Genomic DNA, 19,235 nt, shown 5'->3' on the forward strand with positions numbered 1-19,235 from the left:
TAAACTTTGAGCCTGATGTCATGTTCATATAGAATGTTAAGGCATCTTCCTTAGGAAGAGTAGGGGGCATGGGTGTATTTTGCTTGTGGCTGGATGGGAAGTGAATGTTTAGAACAAGTGGCAAACTAGGGTAGATCCTATTATTGTGCCCAATTATTCTTTGCTTTCCCTGAAAGATTACATATCCTCACTGTCATGTGATTTGCAATGTCTTTCGCTGCCCATGGATGTCAGGTTTGCCCATGTGGCCTGCTTTGTCAATGGGTGTGAGCAGAAACAGTATATGGGGCATCTGAGCAGGAGCTTTTGCATGGCTCTCGCATTGCTGTTTTTCTTCTGTCGTGATGAGGCACATGCCACGTGAGGCTAAAACGTTAGCCTGGGACCTAGAATCAAGAACATACATGAAACAGCAAACACAGAACATTGGCGAGAAATGAACTGTGTGTACTGGCACTGTCTTGTTAGTGCCCGATTGTCTAGTAGAAGCTAAAACAGAGGAAAGAAACAGAAGAATCTTCTCTTTGGTTCTTCCTGGACATTATCTCTCTTGTCTGATTAATAAACACCCTTTTGGTTAAGGGTTGGACCAGAATGCTACCGCCCAGGCTCTCTGAACTTGTGAGCGGCATCTTATTTGGAGCCTGTTTATGGGTTACGGTTCTTATCCCCACCTTCTCTCCATCCCCTCCTGTTCTGACAGCTTTCCAGGCTGCCCTCAGCCTGGTTTGATGCTCTTCCAAGAGGGAGTTACTTGTTTGCCAGGTAGGAACAGGGGAAGTTGGGAGAAGAGACAGCAGCGTGGTGGGAAGCCAAAAAGATACTGTCACTTCCTCACTCCACCTCTTATCGACGTCAAATGCAGAATTTCCTCATTATTCCAATTGAAATTTACTAAACAGCCCATGTTCTGCAGGATTAATTAACAGTACCCCAAAACCACCTTTTGATCGTCCCATTCTAGTCCCTTCTAGGATCAGGGGCCTCACCAAGGCTGCGGGCAGTGTGAACAGTCCAGAAGATATCCAGGCAGGCAGACTGGTTCTTCATGCGCCGGTGGCATGAGCAGCCCATGAGAGAGCTGTTCTGGAGCTGCTGTGCTGCCCTCTGGCATTCTTCAGGCTCCCTTGAGGGTGGTGGGGTGCTTGCACTGTAGATGCAGGAATCCAGGAGGTTGTGGTAGGCAGCACTGCAAGTGGGGTTGGCCTGGCATTTCCTCCTGGCTTGGATACAGTTGTTCATAAACCGCCTCTGGGTGGAGAGGGTGTCCTCTGCAGAGTGGGAGAGACCAGGTGAGGCTCACATAAGGTTAGAGTAGCAGTCTGCATAAGCTGTGGCATAGGGTGGGGCGCTTCCCAAAGAAATCTTGGTCGAGAACGACCTAGAGTCGCACACAGGATCGTTCAGCAGTAAGCATGACAAGAAGGAAGTCCAGAAGGACTAGGCAGTCTTCACCAGTCACAGTCTGCACAGCACGGATCAGGCCCAAGAATAGATACATTTTTGAGGAAAGGCTGCTCAGCCTCCAGGAAGGAGGCTGGAAGCTGAGCCTATGGACCCCAAGACAGAGCTGAGCACTTGAAAGGGGGTCCTAAATATGTGTCAGCAACAACTCTGGGGGAACAGGGGAGCCAACCGCAATGGTCGACGTATAACCGCCCCCCACCAGGGGGCTGAGCAACAGAAATGTGGGTGAAGGGAGACAGCAGACGGTGTAAGATATGAAAATAATAATATTTTATAATTTATGTGGGTTCACGAGGGTAGGAAGGTAAGGGTGGGAGGGAAAAAAGAGGAGCTGATACCAATAGCTCAAGTAGAAAGAAAACGTTTTGAAAATGAAGATGGCAACATATGCACAAATGTGCTTGATCCAATTAATGTATGGATTGTTATAAGAGCTGCAAGAGCCCCCAGTAAACTGATTTATATAAAAGAAAAAAGAAACTAGTCTGAGTCCTCCATCTAAAGTCGTTCTAAAAATGCCTTCATGTGGGAACTGGTTAGAGTGGACGCTGAGCTATTTTCAGAAGTGGAGGAAAGATCATCCGATCTGCTCATCCATCATTAAGGCCAAGGTTGGGTACAACTCAGCCCTGAAGGAAGTCTCTGCACCCTAAGGCCTAGACTGCTCTGCTAGGGGACTCCTGTCCCTTCATGGTGGAGTGTTACCATCTCCTGAGTTGGTCAAGGCAAAAAAACGGAGTAATCATTCTTAATGCCCCTCTATCCTTCATAGCCTGTGTTCAGCCCACCAGCAAGTTCTGTCAATTTCATGACTTAATCTGGGATTTTCCCACTTCACTCTACATCCATCACTACCTCCTTTGCTCTCCAAACCAAACCAAACTCACTGCTATCGAGTCTATTCAGACTCACAGTGGTTCTGTAGGATGGGGTAGAACTGCCCCTTTGGGTTTCTGAGGAAAGTAACTCTTTACCTGAGTAGAAAACCCCATCTTTCTCTCATGGAGCAGCTGGTGGTTTTGAATTCCTGACCTTGCAGATGGAAGCCCAAAGCTTAACCACTATGCCAGCAGGACTCCTGTGCTCTAGCCATCATCCATTCTCTTTGAACTACTGCCAAGCCTCCTTTCTTGGTCTCCCTTATTCTATCCTCTAAGCCCTTTCTCTCATACTTTCCAGTCATTTGAAAAAATAACCTTTTTTTTTTTAAGTTGAAAGACTTAACTTTTTTAATGAGATAAAATTCAGGTAACATGAAATGAACCATGTTAAAGAGTGAAATTAAGGGTATTTAGTACATTCACAATGTTGTACAAATGTCACTTTGATCTAATTCTAAAATATTTCATTACCCCAAAAGGAAAATTGTTGCCCATTAAGCAGTTGCTCCCCACTCATCTTCCCTCACCCCCATCCCCAGCCCCAGCTCCAATCCTGGCAACGATGAATCTGCTTTCTGTCTCTAAGGGCTTCCTATTCTGGGCATTTCATATAAATAAAATAATACAATATGTGATCCTTCACGTTTGGCTTTTTTTCCCCAGGAAAAGGTTTTCTAGGTTTGTCCATGAAGTGCTGAAACATGTATCAGTACTTTATTAATTTTTATGGTTGAATAAAATTTCTCTGTATGAAAATACCACATTTTGTTTATTTATATATTAGTTGATGAACATTTGGATTGTCTCCACTTTTTGGCAACTGTGAACAGTGCTACTATGAACACTGGCTGTGTTAGCTTAGATAGACTAGAGAAACAAACCCAGGGAGGCTCATGTGCACATAAGAAAGAGATTGATATACAAGAGCAATTGAACATTGAGAAAACGTCCTAGCCCAGTCCAGATTAAGTCCATAAGTCTGATATTAGCCCATATGTCTGATGCTGATCTATAAAGCCCAGACTCACGAAACACATGCAATGACACTGAATGCAGAATGATCACAGGACAGTGGGTGGGAAGTCTTGTGGATCCAGTGGTGTTATAAGCCTCTCAGTGCTGGCAGGGGTCTCCAAATGGCTTCCCCAGCTCCAGAGCTCTGGCTCCATCACCCTCTCTCCATGTGTCTTCTCTACAGGGATGTCTTGCAGGGAGTGAGTAGAGAGAATTTTCCACCTCCAAGGAAGAATATCGGAGTTCCCAGAATCCTCAGAAGACCATGCCCATACTCCACTCCTTCACTCGGAATCCTCAAACAGAGGATGTAACTACCACACAATTGTGAACAGTGCTACGATGAACACTGCATACAAGTATTGCTTGGATACCTACTTTCAATCCTTTCGGCTACATATGTAGAGTAGAATTACTGGATCATTTGGGGTACATTGCATTGGGTAAATCTGCTCCCGCAAAGACATCTTTAAAGTGTTGAAAAGCAAGGATGTTACTCTGAGGACTAAGAGGAGCCCAATCCATGGTATGATCAATATCTCCTACGCATGTAAAAGTTGGATATTGAATAAAGAAGACCAAAGAATCAATGTATTTGAATTATAGTGCTAGAGAAGAATAGTGAAATGGGAAAAATAGTACCATGGGGTGTCAGAAGAGCAAACAAATGTGTCTTGGCAGAAGTACAGCCAAGATGCTCCTTAAAAGCTAGAATGACAAGACTTCGTCTCACTTACTTTGGGCATGTTATCAGCAGAGATCAGCTCCTAGGAAAGGACACCATGCTTGGTAAAGTAGAAGGACAGTGAGGGGAAAAAAAAGACCCTTGATGGATGGATTGACACAGCAGCTACAACAAGGGCTCAAACAACAGTTGTGAGGAGGGTGCAGGACCAGGCAGTGTTTCCTTCTGTCGTCCATCGGGTCACTAGTAATTCAGAACAGACTTGAGAGCACCTAGTGACAGACATGGGAATTCTATGTTCAACTTTTTAAAAAAATCATTTTTATTGGGGCTCATATAGTTCTTATCACAATTCATACATACATCCACTGTGTCAAGCCATTTGTACATGTTGTCATCATAATTTTCAAAGTATTTTCTTTCTACTTGAGCCCTTACTATCAGCTCCTCATTTTCCTCCTTTCCCCACCTTCCCTCCCTCCTGAACCCTTGATAATTTATATATATTTTTGGTCATGTCTTACACTGACACTGTCTCCCTTCGCCCACTATTCTGTTGTCAGTCCCTTGGGAGGTGGTTATAGGTAGATCATTGTGATTGGTTATCCCTTTCTCCTCCCACCTTCCCCTTCCCCTCCTGGTATTGCTGCTCTCATTATTGGTCCTGAGGGGTTTATCTGTCCTGGATTCCCTGTGTTGTGATCTCTTATCTCTCCCAGTGTACATGCTCTGGTCTAGCTGGATCTGTGTTTAATTTTTTGAGAAACTAATGCCAAACTGTTTCCACATTGGCTGTACCATTTTACCTTCCTACTGGCTGTGTATATCAATTCCAATTAATCCACATTGTGGCCAACACTTATTTGCTGTGTCTTGTTTGTCTGTTTAATTATAGCCCTCCTCATTAGTGTAAAGTAGTCTCATTAGGGAACTGATTTGCATTTTTCCTCTTATGATTGATGATAAGTATCTTTTCATGTGCTTACCGGAGAGTTGGGTTTGTATATCATCGTTTGCAATACACTTTTTACTGGTATGTGAGATTATGTTGGTCAAGGTTGTCTGCCACCTTGGTTAGGTCATGATGCTCAATGGTTTGACAGTTAAAAAATGATGCAGTTTGAAAGTTGTGTAATGATGTAACCATTTAGCATAAGCTGTTCTGATGCAATCAGCCAATAAGTTGCAAGGGGAGTTTCCTTGGCATATGACAGGCATCTAATATACATACACGGATGGTCTGGCAAAGCTTGCTTGCTTGTACTATATCCTGCATCTGGCTCATCACCTCCAGTCCAGGGGATCTGTCAGTCCAGCTCCCTCAGCCTGTGAGACATCAGCTTGTCTTACCTACCTATCTTAGATTTGGTAGCCAGCATTTTGCTATCTAACCTGCTGATCTTGGATTTGTCAGCCCCTGTAGTGATGTAAATGAGGAGAAGCCTTTCAGCCTGGCATCATTTACCAGTCTCTACAACCATTTGAGCTATTTCCTTGAGGGAAATCTCTGTCTCTCTCTCTCTCTCTTTCTTTCTCAATCTCATATATGATTCAGCACCATTAAGAGGAATGACTACCCATCACATAATGGAAAGAAATCAGATTATAAGACCATTTATAGTGAAACATATGTATCTGCATATATACAGAACATAGGCGTGAACAATAAAACTGAATGGTGAGATGAAGAGAGGGTTTTACTTCTCAATACATCTTTCTGTATTGTCTGAAATTTAAGTATAAAGTTGCCTTGCTTTAAAAATCAGAAAAGTTAAGATAAATATTAAAAATGAATCTTATTTGTTTGAGTTTGCAAAAAAAACCACATTGCAAAATCAAAATACATAATTAAGTACAATGCTGTCTGTGGTAGGATTATTTCTATGCTCCTTCAAAGAAATCCAATCAACACAACTATCATTTAAATTTATGCAGCAACCTCCAAAACCAAGGATGAAGAAATTGAAGAATTCTACCATCGTCTTCAGTCAGAAATCGATCAAACATGCAATCAAGATGCGTTGATAATTATTGGTGATTGGACTGCAGAAGTTAGAAACAAAGAGGAAGGAACAGTAGTTGGAAAATATGGTCTAGGTGATAGAAATGAAACTAGAGATTGCATGATAGAATTTTGCAAGACCAATGACTTGTTCATAGCAAGTACCTTTTTTTTCAACAGCACAAAAGACAACTATGTAAATGGACTTCTTCAGATGGAATAAACGGGAATAAAGTTAACTGTATCTGTAGGAGGAGAGGATGGAAAAGTTCAATATCGGCAGCTAAAACCAGGCTTGGGGCTGACTGTGGAGCAGATCCTCAATTGCTCATATGGAAGCTCAAGTTGATGCAGAAGAAAATTAAAATAAGTCCACTATAGCCAAAATACAACCTTGAGTCTATTCCACCTGAATTTCGAGAAAATCTCAAGAACAGATTCGACTTACTGACCGCTAATAACAGAAGGCCTGCTGAGCTGTGGGAGAGCATCCAGATCATCATTCATGAACAAAGCACAAGGTCACCAAAAGACAGGAAGGAAAGAAAAGATCTAAGTGGATATCAGAAGAGACTCTGAAACTTGATATTAATCCTAAAGTAGCTAGAGCAAATTGAAGAAAGGATGAAATCAATGAGCTGATTAGAAAATGCTGAAGGGCAACTGGAGAAGAAAAAGTTAAACATCACAATGACATGTACAGAAAGAAGGGAAGAATATGCTCAGCATATCTTCAACTGAGAGAACTCAGGAAAAAAATTTAAGCCTCGAGTCGCGAGATTGAAGGATTCTATGTGAAAAATACTGAACCATGCAGGAGGGAAGCAACCAAAGAAGATGGAAAGACTCCAGAGTCACTGCACGACAAAGAGCTCGTTGGCATTCCGCCACTTCAGGAGGTAGCACAGGCGCAGGAAGCAATGGTGCTGAAGGAAGAAGTTCAAGCCGCACTGAAACCATTAGCCAAAAACAAGGCTCCAGGAAACACAAATACCAAATGAAATGTTTCAGCAAGCTGATGAGACATTAGAAGCACTCATTCATTTATGCTAGGAAATTTGGCAGACAGTTACTTGGCCAATTAACTGGAAAAGATCCATGTTTGTACCCATTCCAAAATAAGGTGATTCAACAGAATATACAAATTATAGAACAATATCATTGCTATCACATGCAAGTAATATTTTGCTGAAGATCATCCAACAATGCTTTAACAAGCAGCTGTGCTTTAACAGTGAGCTGCCAGAGATTCAGGCCAGATTCAGAAGAGGACATAGAACAATGGACTTCATTCATTGCTGATGTCAGAGAATACCAGAAAGATGTTTACTTGAGTTTTCTTGACTAGGCAAAGGTATTCTATTCTGTGGATCACAACAAACTATGATAACCTTCAGAAGAATTGGAATTCCAGAACACTTTGTTATGCTGAAGAGGAACTTAGACACGGATCAAGAGGCAGTTGTGTGAGCAACAGACTACTGTATGGTCTAAAATCAGGAAAGGTGTGTGACAGGCTTGTATCTTCTTTTCATACTTATTCAATCTGCATGCTGATTCAGATCATCAGAGAAGCTGACTTATATGAAGAATGGGGCGTCAGGAATAGAGAAAGGCTTATTAACAACCAGCAATATGCAGATGACACGACCTTGCTTGCTGCAAGTGAGGAGGACTTGAAGCCCTTGTTGAAGTCCGAGGAGTTCTGCCTTCAGTGTGGATTACGACTCCAGGTAAAGACCAGAATCCTCACACTGAACCAATAGCGGTGTAGGTAACATCACCATAAGTGGATAAAAAGGTGGAAGGCGTCAAAGACTTTCTCTTGCTTGAAAAACAACCAGTTCTCATGGAAGCAGCAGTCAAGAGATCACAAGATGGGCTGCACTGGGTGAATCTGCTGCACAACACCTCTGTAGAGCATGGAAGAGCAAGGATAATTATTACATAGAGGACTAAGGTGTGCCTGACCTAAGCCACAGTATTTTCAATTGCCTCCTATGCATGTGAAAGCTGGACATTGAATAAAGACTATCAAAGAATTGATTCATTTGAATTGTGGAGCTGGAGAAGAATATTGAAAGTACCATGGACTGCTAAAAGGACAAATGGATCCCTTTGGGAAGAAGCGTGGCCAGAGTCCTCCTTAAGGAAAGGATGGTAGAACTGCATTCTATATGTTTGACATGTTGCCCGGAAGAACCAGTCCCCGGAGAAGGGCATCCTGTTTGGTAAAGCAGAGGGACAGTGGCTTGGCACCGTGGCTGCGGCAATGGGCTCAAGCACAGGAACCGCTGGGAGGGTGGCATAGACCAGGCAGTGTTTCATTGGTCACTATGGATCAGAAGAATTGACTCAATGGTACCTACTAACAACAACAGACATGTAAACACACACACACACACACATACAGTGGTCCCCTACAAACACAAACAAACAGAATTGCGCTGGGTGGAGTTCCATTTTTATTTGTAGTATGCATTTTTTTCCCACTAGGCCAACATCGAGCAACTCGCACCAAGTTAGTGTACTCAGTAGCATCACCTGGGAAGGTTCTCTCTGGTCACAGTGAATTTCTTCATAATAACAGTTTTGCCTGAACCTCATTTTTTGTGATGGCACGAGGCTTTGGAATTTTGTTTCCTGCTGGGGGGTGGGGAAACGCCACAGAAACTGTTGTGATATTGAACACAGCTTACAAAGACAGTGCTATGGGAAAAACTCAAGTGTACAAGTGGGTTTCTCATTTCAAAAAGGTAAAATGTCGATTGATGAGAAACCTCATCACAAATGTCTGTCAACTTCCCGAATAGATGAAAATGTCCACTTGAGGTGCATTTGGAGTTCGTTCCACCAGGTCACTGTTAATTAAGCTTTCTATTTAGAAGTTTTGAAAAGATTGTGTAACAGTGTGCGACAAAAAAAATATCTGTTTTGTGGCAGACGGGGAACTGGTTTTGCCACAACAACGCACCTGCTCATGCAACCATGTCAGTGCGCCAGTTTGGGGCAAAAAACAGCATGCCTCCCTTGCCCCACACACCTGACCTCGCTCCGTGAGACGTCTTTTTCAGTTTATCTGCAAATGAAGAGGGACATGAAAGGACAGCGATTTGAGGATGTAGAAGAGGTGAAGAAAAAGACGAGGGAGATGCTGTCAGCCATCCAAACAAATTAGTTTGGAAAATGTTTCCAAGAATGGAATCACAGATTTGACAAATGTATTAGGTGTAATGGTGAGTACTTTGAAGGTAATATGGTTGTTTTGCAAAAAAAATTCATATATGTAGCTCTGAAAAATATTGCAGTTTGGGGGGTATCTCTCATATATATACATACACATATATATACATACACCCATATATGCACAGATTCCTGTATGCATACGAGGGATATTCAAAAGTGTGTAGAAAAATTCCATTATGTTTTAATTCTATTTTGCACGAACTTTTCAAAGCCCTTGTGTGTGTGTGTGTATATATATATTTCACTTAGAACTTAGCTTACGGCAAACATACTTAAAGAAAATGGCACAAATAAAAAATATGCAGCTCAATAAATTTCAGGAAGTGAATCCACCTTTGTACTCTGCCTCCAGATGAAGAATCAGAGCGTTACCAGCACCCCAGAAGTTCTCTTCCTCTTACTATCCCATTTTTTGTTTTCTCATACCCAAGACAAGTTTTGTCTATTTTCCAGTCATGCAATATGTACTTTCTGCTTCTTGGTGTCTTGTGCACAATATGTGGAATTCAATAGGTTATTTTTATTGCTCTATGTTGTTATTGAGTGCTATCAAGTTTATTACGTAACAGAGGAGAAGAAGTGCCAAATAGTGTTTTCTTGGCTGTAATTCCCCCCACCCCCCAGCCTGGCTGTAATTTTTTTTTTAAACAAGATTTTGTTGTGTTTCTAGTGAAATTTCACATCATAAACTTTCCATTAGGTTTCCATTTGATAATTTCTACACAAATTGCTCAGTGGTCTCAGTCGCATTTTCCCATAATGGCAACATTCTCTTAAATTGTATTCCGGTTGCTCCACTTCTAATACACAGGCTTTCCTCACCCCTCCCCAACCTTCGCACCTTTGCTTTAGAGCATACATTTCCAAACTGATTTGGCTCCAGCTCCCTTTTCAGAAAACAAATTACTCAGCACCCCCTGGCAATGAAAAACGTTTGTACACTAGTCCATCATCCAGGATTAAGTGTAAGTATCTGCTTTTGCAGGGCCCCTGGTTTATTCCAGCACCTTCCAAGGAAGCGGTATCACCAAATTTAGGAAACGCTGCTTTAGAGTATTGTTGACCTTTTGGATTCTTAACTGTAATCTTTACAAAGACATATCACCAGGTCTTTCTCTATGGGCAGCTAGGTGGGTGTGAACTGCCAGCATTTAACAGGCAATCGTACTGTTGGTTGGCATTATGTGGAGCTAGCTTTTAAAATGGCAAACTAGATCATCTCGTTTCCCTGCTTAAATCTCTTCATCAATTTCTGCTGCACTTAGATTAAAATCAAGCTTAAGCCCCTAGTTTACAAATCACGTAAAGCCTGGTCCCCAAATCGAGAGGGCCTTCAGAGCTCAGTTACTCCAATCTCCTCTTCCAGCACAACTTCAAATTGTCTAGATTACTTATTAAAAGGCAAATTTCTGATCCCACTCTAGACCAACTGCATCAGAATCTGAAGTGCTAACACACGAGACTCTCTGCATTTAAATATAGTCACTAGATCCTGCTTGCTGCTCACCCTCATGAAGAGATCTCTGAAGATATGGGTGCTATAGCAATGCGTGGTGAAGAAACTAGGTGGTCCCCACTATCAGAAAGAATAGCTTCTGGGGTCTTTTTTGTTGTTGTTGTTGTTGTTACTTTTATTGATGGCTCTTACATCTCTTATCACAATCCATATATTCATCCAGTGTGTCAAGCACATTTGCACACATGCCACCATCATCATTTTCAAAGTGTTCTCTTCCCACTTGAGCTCCTGATAGCAGTTCTCCATTTGTTCCCCTTCCCTCCCCTGCCCACCCTCCCTCATGAACCCTTGATAAGTTATAGATTATTTCCATACCTTACATCGTCCTCCATCACCCCTCACCCATTTTTTTGTTATTTGTCCCCCTGGGAGGGGGTTCTAGATTGATCCTTGTGATCAAGTCCCCCTTACTCCTCTTATCATCCCTAATCCTACCGATGTCTCTACTCTGATTGTTGACCCTCGAGGGTTCATAAGGGAGGGCGGGGAAAACGAGGAGCTGATATGCAGGGCTCAAGTAGAAAAAGAAAATGCTTTGAAAATGATGATGGCAACATATGTGCAAATGTGTTCGACACAATGGATGAATATATGGATTGTGATAAGAGATGGAAGAGTCCCCAATAAAAGTATTTAATGAAAAAAAGGAAGAAAATGTTCTAAAATTGATTGTGGTAATGATTGTACAACTCTTCTTGATATGACTGAACTACTGAATTGTTGGATGTGTGGATTGTGTCCCAATAAAACTCTTAAAAAAAAGTTCACTAGAAATGTTGATGCTCCCCAAAGTTTGAGAGCTGATTCTATACTCAATGCATAAATGCAGGATGAATATGTTTGATTGTTCATTTTGCCTCAGTCCCCAAATATGGCTCCACACAGAATTATTACTACTTAAAATTTTTGACATTTTGTTCAGTTTATTTTTTTGCATTAATTTGTATTTTTAAAACATAAGTTGTCTTGATATCCTCTTCTTTCACATCACCTTAGTCTCGGCCCTCCCTAGAACACTTTACTTCATTTTTCTGCACCTTGGTTTTCCACTGAGGGGTCTGGATTAAGTCAGAGTTGATTAGGAAGAGAAAGAGGAAAGAGGATAGGTACCATTTAGGGGTAGATCAGAATTTCCAGAGGGCATGTCTAGTTCAAAAAAACATTTGAGCAATGATGCAAACAATTACATTTACTGGCAGTCCCTGGATTATGAAGGTGTGCCCTTCTTAAATTTGTTTATAAATTGAATTTATTTGTGAGTTGGAATAGTTTGGTATGATTTGTATTTAATAACAGTGACTCAAATGTTTGTCTTAGAAAAAGTATATAGGATATCTTCCTTTGAATAAAACATTAAAGAAATATTGCCAGAAACATAAAAAGTATCTTTAACATAATGCTACAGTGATAATAATAGCAAAGTAATGTGTTTCTTATTATAAATCATTGCATCTCCCTGGAATTGTTCCTTTAACAGATTTGGTGGGGTGGGTATGACTGAGAGTCCACAGCATGGTGGTGAGTTTGGGGTTTGGATGGGGCCTAGTTCATAATGACACATATGTTGGACATCCGTAACCTGGAGACGGCTTGTATTGTACATCAATGTTGATTTTAGCACTATTCACAATTGCCAAACGATAAACAAGCTGAGTGTCTGTGAACAGTTGAATGACTAAAGGAAATGTGATCTATATATAAGAGAGGCTTCAATACGTTTATGAAAAGACGCAATTTCACAGAGAAGAAGCACACAAGCCTAAGTGAACACGAAGTGTTGAAGGATTCAGGTAGCAGACAACAAAGAACAAAAACCATCATAGTGTGATCACCTTCCCCACATAAACACTGAAGACGAATGTGTGCATAAGTAAGTGTGGTGAAGAAGGCTGATGGTGCCCGGCTATTGAGAGATATAGCGTCTGAGGACTTAAAGGCTTGAAAGTAAACAAGCGGCCATCTAGCCCAGAAGCACAGTGTTGTAAGCACATTTGCCGCTCTGACGGATGCTGTGAAACTGTCTCTGGAGGCTGGGCATTGCACGCACTCTCCCATCTGCCCAGTAAGAATGGTAGTGGCCCTCCCGCTAGGTAGCTTCCCTGCTGGTGGCTTGCCAGTGTCCCAGTGCTGCTCTCCTTCCCTCCTTCCTCGCAGGGCAGGTGTGGTGGGTGTGAAGGTAGGCGCCCTGTTTGTAGGATTGGCGGTGGGCGGGCAGCTGCTTCCTCTGTGCAGGTGAGCGGCAGGAGCAGAACACACGGAGCACAGTTCTGGGCTCCAGGGGTGGCTTGGCAACAACACCCTCAGCCTCCGGGAGCCCAGCTCTCTGCCTTACTTTCCCCCATGTGCAGGGAGACAACACCAGGGACCCGGACCTTGGCGTGGTGCAGCGGGGAGAACCAGAGATGGAACAGAAGATGATCCGGACTTGCGTGGAGGCCCCAGGGTAACCCCAACCACAGCCTCCATGACCAGGGCGCTGGTGGCAAGGGTGAGGGAAGGGGCTGGGCTGGGGCCTCCCTGATCCCCTGCCAGGTTTGGTTTAGGGAGAGGTCTGGAGGATTTTCAACTGCCGCCCTCCCCCCCCCCCCGCCCCCCTCAAGCTCTGGGCCCCTTTCTCCACCCCTCCTGGTCCTGGGCAGGGCAGGGTGGGACTTCATCTCATTGAAGGTCATCCTCTTTTCTCACTGATCTACTTCACTAAGCATGATGTCCTCCAAGGACCAGTTCCCCCTGGAAACATGTCCAAAGTACAAGAGACCAGGTCTCAGCATCCCTACTTCTAAGGAGAATTCTGATATTCAGTAGTCTTCACCAACGCCATGAGTTCAAAGGCATCAGTTAGCTGTTGGTTTTCCTTATTCACCACCCAGCTTTCACAAGGGATGAGGTGTTGAAAATACCATGGCTTCCTACCTTGACACCTTTGCTTTGGAACACTTCAGAGACTGTCGGCAGCGATTTGCTCAATGTAATGTATCCTTGGATTTTTCTGACTGCTTCCAAGGGCATTGATTACAGAGCCAAGCAAAATGAAATCATTGACAATTTCCACTTTTTCTCCATTTATCGTGATGTTGTTTATTGGTCTAGTGGTTAGCATTTTTAATTACTTCATGATGGGGTGTAGCCCACACTGAAAGCTGTAGTCTTTATCTTCATCAATAAGTGCTTCGTGTTCTCTTGGCTCTCAGTAAGTAAGGATGTGTCATCTGTGTATCACAGGTTTTTAATGAGTCGTTCTCTAATCCCGACGCTGAATTCTGCTTCTCAGGATATTTACTCAGGATACAAATCAAATAGATACAGGCAGATATCAGAGAGAATGCGGGTTTGATTGCAGACCAGTGAAACGAAGTATCTTTATAGTGAACCACAGGATTTCTCGTTTCCCAATGAAGTTTTTAAAAATGTTTTTTTTTTTTGAGGAAAGTTGTATGTTTTATTGGTGCTGTATAGCACCCTGACTGGTTCATCTCCTCCCCTCAACCCTTCTGTCAGGGATTATACAGTTGACATTGGCTTTATTGTAATGAACTTTACAAATAACTAGAAGGAAAAAAAGACTAGAAAATCCTAAAATGCCAACAGTTTGATGATTGTGACGACATGTGCTAAACCTAAGGCTGTGTCCAGCCGGGGTGACAACTGGTGGCCTCAAGAATATTCAGTAGTAAGGCACACATCTCTCCGGAATGAGACGTTCTGAGATGAGACATTCGTAGGCAAGCAAGTTTAAAAATGTTTTTGTAGGGACAAAATATTCAAGATGCAGGAAGCATGTAAAAAATCACTGTACCAAAAGTATTGGTAGATGTCCAGCCATTTCTGAAGCTAGCATATGATCATGAACCAATGGTACTGAAGAAGTCCGAGCTGCACTGAAGGCACTGGCCAAAAATGGATCTATGGGCATGTTCCAACAAACAGATGCAGTGCTAGAAGTGCACATCCCCCTGGGCCAAGAAACGTGCAAGACTTGGCCAACTGAATGGAAGAAATCCTTATTTGTTGTCACCCCAAAGAAAGATGATCCAACAGAATATAGAAATTATCAAACAATATTATTACTATCATACACAAAATTTTGTTGAAGATAATTTTTTGGGATTTCATTCGTTTATTTATTTTGCTCATTTTAAACCAGCTCATGTGTCACAAAATAACTTAAATCAGTTTCAATGTTACTTTTCCTTCTTTTATAACCACTGAGACCAATGGTCAGCTCCTGGGATTAAGGAATCTGAAAGCTGTGACCCTTCTTGCTTATTTTTATTATTGTTCTCCCTTTTGTCTGTGGACTATCACTCACAGAAACACACACACGATAAGGGCACACAGCCCACAGCATCAGAACAGGGACAGTGTGCCAGTGAGTCTCCCATATATGTGTTTTTCTTCTTTTTGTTGCTTGGTTTCCTCATTTTTGTTTTTTGTGTTTTTTAAGATAATTTTTGAAATGGTGGTAGCAGTACACTGACAAAGAATTGTCCAAAAATTCAAACCACAAAGGCATTCAAATATGTGGATCATAACAAGTTATGAATGATATTGCAAGTAATGGGAATTCCAAGATATGTAAATGTGCTCATGTGGAACCTGTACATGGATCAAGAGGCAGTTGTTCAAACAGAACAAGCAGTTATTGCATGTTTTAAAATCAGGGAAAGTGTGAGTCGGGGCTACATCATTTCACTACACAGGCATACATTGCTTTAGTGTGCTTCATTTTATTGCCCATCACAGAGAGTGGTTTTTTCACAAAGTGAAAGTTTGTGGTGACCCTGCGTTGTTTTTGGCCAAAGCCTTCCGTGCAGCTTGGGCTGCTCCTTCGGTACCATCGGTTCTTGATCGTGTGCCTCTTCTGCAATGGCTGAGCATTCTTGGTACAGCAATTCCATGCATTCCTTCCATCTTTTTGTGAAGCTTCCTGTATTGTTGAATATTTTGCTCATCCAAGAACATTAAAATAAAATAAAAATTAATTTAAGTGAACTAAATATTGAGTCATAACTTGGAAGAGGAATGGCAGATTGTTTCCTGGAAGCAAGATGGGAAGTCTGTATCATGTACTTTGGACATGTTATGAGGAGAGATCAGTCCCTGGAGAATGCCATCATGCTTGGCAATGTGGAGGGTCAGCAAAAGAGAGAAATATACTCAAGGAGATGGACTGACCCAGTGACTGCAACAATGGGCTCAAGCATAAAAACCATTGTACATGTCAGTTGTCCATGTCACTGTAAGTCTGAACTGACTCAATGACACCTAATAACAGCTCCCAAAAGAAACTCTCTTTCAAAATCGAGAGACATTTTCTCATTTTCTATCTGATGACCCACAAAGGTTGAGTAGTAATAAATTTAGGGGAATTTCCAGCTCAAAAAAAGAACTTGGAAATCCCTCTAATTAAAAAAAAATCACTTTATTGGGGGCTCATACAGCTCTTATCATAATACATCCATCCATCCACTGTGTCAAGTGCATTTGTACATTTGTTGCCAATATCAATTTCAAAACATTTTCTTTCTACTTGAGCCCTTGGTATCAGCTCATTTATTTCCTCATTCTCCCACCCTCCCTCCCTCATGAACCCTTGATAATTTATAAATTATTATTTTTTCATGTCTTACACTGACCGATGTCTTCCTTCACCTACTTTTCTGTTGTCCAGCCCCCAGGGATGGGGTTATATGTAGATCATTATGATCAGTTCCCCCTTCTCTCCCCAACCTTCCCCTTACCCTCCTGGTATGGCTACTCTCATTATTGGTCCTGAGAGGTTTATCTGTCCTGGATTCCCTGTGTTTCCAGCTCTAGTCTGTACCCGTATACATGCTCTGGTGTAGCTGGATTTGTAAGGTAGAATTGGGGTCATGATAGTGGGGTGGGGAGGAAGCATTCAAGAATTAGAGAAAAGTTGTATGTTTCATTGGTGCTATACTGCACCCTGTCTCTTCTGTAAGGGGATATCTAATTGTCTACCAGAACAGGGTAGAACTTGTATTTCCGGGATTACAGAATGCAGGCTTGATAAAGGGGAAAGGTCACAAATTAATCGAGGGTACAGGTATTTTTTTTGAGCTACATAACTGTATTTTCTTTTCTTCTTCTTTTTCTCCCATGTGGCATCTTTTACTTAAACTAAAAATTGTAACTAATTGCTAACACTTAAAAATCCTTTTTTACAAAAAATGTTGGACTTCCAGTTTCTAATGGAAAATGGCAAAACTTGCCCAATCCTCACAATGCACCAGCTGTTGTGGTTTTTAGGTTGTCATTAAGTCAACTCTGACCCATAGTGACCCTCTGCACAACAGAATGAAACACTACGCAGCCCTACGCCGTCCTCACAACTGCCTGAGCCCACTGATGCAGCCACTGTGTCAATCCAACTCGCTGGAGGCCTTCCTCTCTTTCGTCTCTCCTCCACTTTACTGAACATAATGTCCTTCTCCAGAGTTTGGCCTCTCCTGAAAATATATCCAAAGTATGCAAGACGAAGTCCTGCCATCCTTGCCTGTAAGGAACATTCTGGCCTGACTTCTTCTAATACAAATCAATTCGTCCTTTTAGCAGTCCATGGTACTTTCAATATTCTACTCCAGCACAATTCAAATCCATCAATTCTTCAATGTCTTCCTTATTCAGTGTCCAATTTTCACATGTATATGATGCATTGGATACAACCATGGCTTGGGATCATGCCACCTTAGTTCTCAAAGCAAGATCCTTGTTCTTCAACACTCTAAAGATGAGCACGGGTGCAACACCTAGAGCTGAGTAATACTTCCTTTTTGGACACGTGTTTTCTGGTTTGTCACAACCCCCACTACTGTCTTGCCCTCCTACGTTTACATGGTCACTGCTTATCTTTCTTTCATCCTGATGACTCAGAATTCAGTTTCTGAAGACAATGTGTACTAGCAAATGAGGCAGATTTCAAGCTATGCTTCAAGGCCCAAGACTCTCATTTGTTGCTCCCCAATAAGCCCCACAGCACGGGCACCCATTTTACAGATGAGTGAACAGAGAAAAGTGACATGCACAAGGAGATGTAGCAAGTCAAAACTGATTCACAAGAACATTGAATCAAGCCTAAGCCCCAGGTATTCTGCCTCTGAATTAGTCCAGAATGCTTTTCAATACATGATGCCACATGTCTGTGAATTAGGGGTCTCCTTGATGCCTGGCAGGTCCCTTGGTGGCACAATTTGTCACTTCTGCTACTAATCAAAAGGTTGGCAGTTCTAATCTACCCAGCAGTGCTATGCAAGAAAGGCCTAGTAACTTACTCCTGTAAGATCACAGCCAACTGAAGGGGAGGTCAGAGTGGGGACCCAAAGTCCATCTGAAGGCAACTGGACATCCCCTTATGGAAGGACTGAGGAGAGGAGACAAGCCAGTAAGGGTGCAGTGTAGCAATGATGAAACACACAACTTTCCTCTAGTTCCTAAATGCTTCCTTCCCCCCCCCCCCCCAACTATCATGATCTCAATTCTACCTTACAAATCCGGCTAGACCAGAGGATACACACTGGTACAGATAGGAACAGGAAACGCAGGGAATCCAGGATGGATGATTCCTTCAGGACCAGTGGTGAGAGTGGCGATACCGGGAGGGTAGAGGGAAGGTGAGGTGGAAAAGGGGAACCAATTATAGGGATTTACATAGAACCTTCCCCCTGGGGGACAGACAACAGCAAAATGGGTGAAGGGAAATGTCAGACAGTATAAGATATGACAAAATAATAATTTATAAATTATCAAGGGCTCATGAGGGCAGGGGGAGTGGGGGGCGTTATAAGGAGCTGATGCCAGGGGCTTAGGTGGAGAGCAAATGTTTTGAGAATGATGAGGGCAACAAATGTACAAATGTGCTTGACACTATTGAAGTATGTATGGATTGCGATAAGAGTTGTTGCGTGAGCCCTCAATAAAATGATAAAAAAGATTATCGCCAACAGTTCCACAATGAAGCACCCGGGTCACCCTGAGTCAGAGTCTCCTGGTTACAGTGGGTTTGGTTGCTGTTCTTTTTCTTGTTTTCTATGCTTAGCTCGATGGACCTTGAACAGAATTATTTTCTCCTCAATTTCTAACACCTTCTGTTGGTTTGTGCTCTCAGGGAGCAACTGGCCCTACAGTGCAGATCTTGAATTAGGAATTTTCAGTGAAGCCACTTCACCAAAAACCACTGCAAACATGCATTATCATGCAAAACAGACCTGCCACCCATTCTGTTTCATACAATTAGATAAGGGGCAGGGTTTTAATCTTTACCCTGATCCTGACATGGTCGGACATTGCTAGTTACATGATTTTGTGGGCAGGCAATCAAGTTAAGTGAGTGATGTCCCAGGGCGCTGATTTACTGAAGGAGTCCATCTAGACAGACCCAGCCTTTGCCTCCCTCCTTCCAGA

At 42.3% G+C, this 19,235-nt stretch overlaps 1 protein-coding gene across 1 annotated transcript in view; it reads right to left on the reverse strand.

Annotated features, from left to right (window-relative positions):
• GFRA3 (GDNF family receptor alpha 3) overlaps positions 1 to 19,235 on the reverse strand; it is a 37,784-nt gene that overhangs the window by 17,260 nt on the left and 1,289 nt on the right. The window contains exon 2 of the mRNA XM_075541617.1: positions 990 to 1,271. Within this exon, the coding sequence (XP_075397732.1) occupies positions 990 to 1,271 (282 nt within the window). The remainder of the gene's footprint in view (positions 1 to 989; positions 1,272 to 19,235) is intronic.

Source organism: Tenrec ecaudatus, chromosome 2 (assembly GCF_050624435.1).
Source record: "Tenrec ecaudatus isolate mTenEca1 chromosome 2, mTenEca1.hap1, whole genome shotgun sequence".
Classification (NCBI taxonomy): Eukaryota; Metazoa; Chordata; class Mammalia; order Afrosoricida; family Tenrecidae; genus Tenrec; species Tenrec ecaudatus.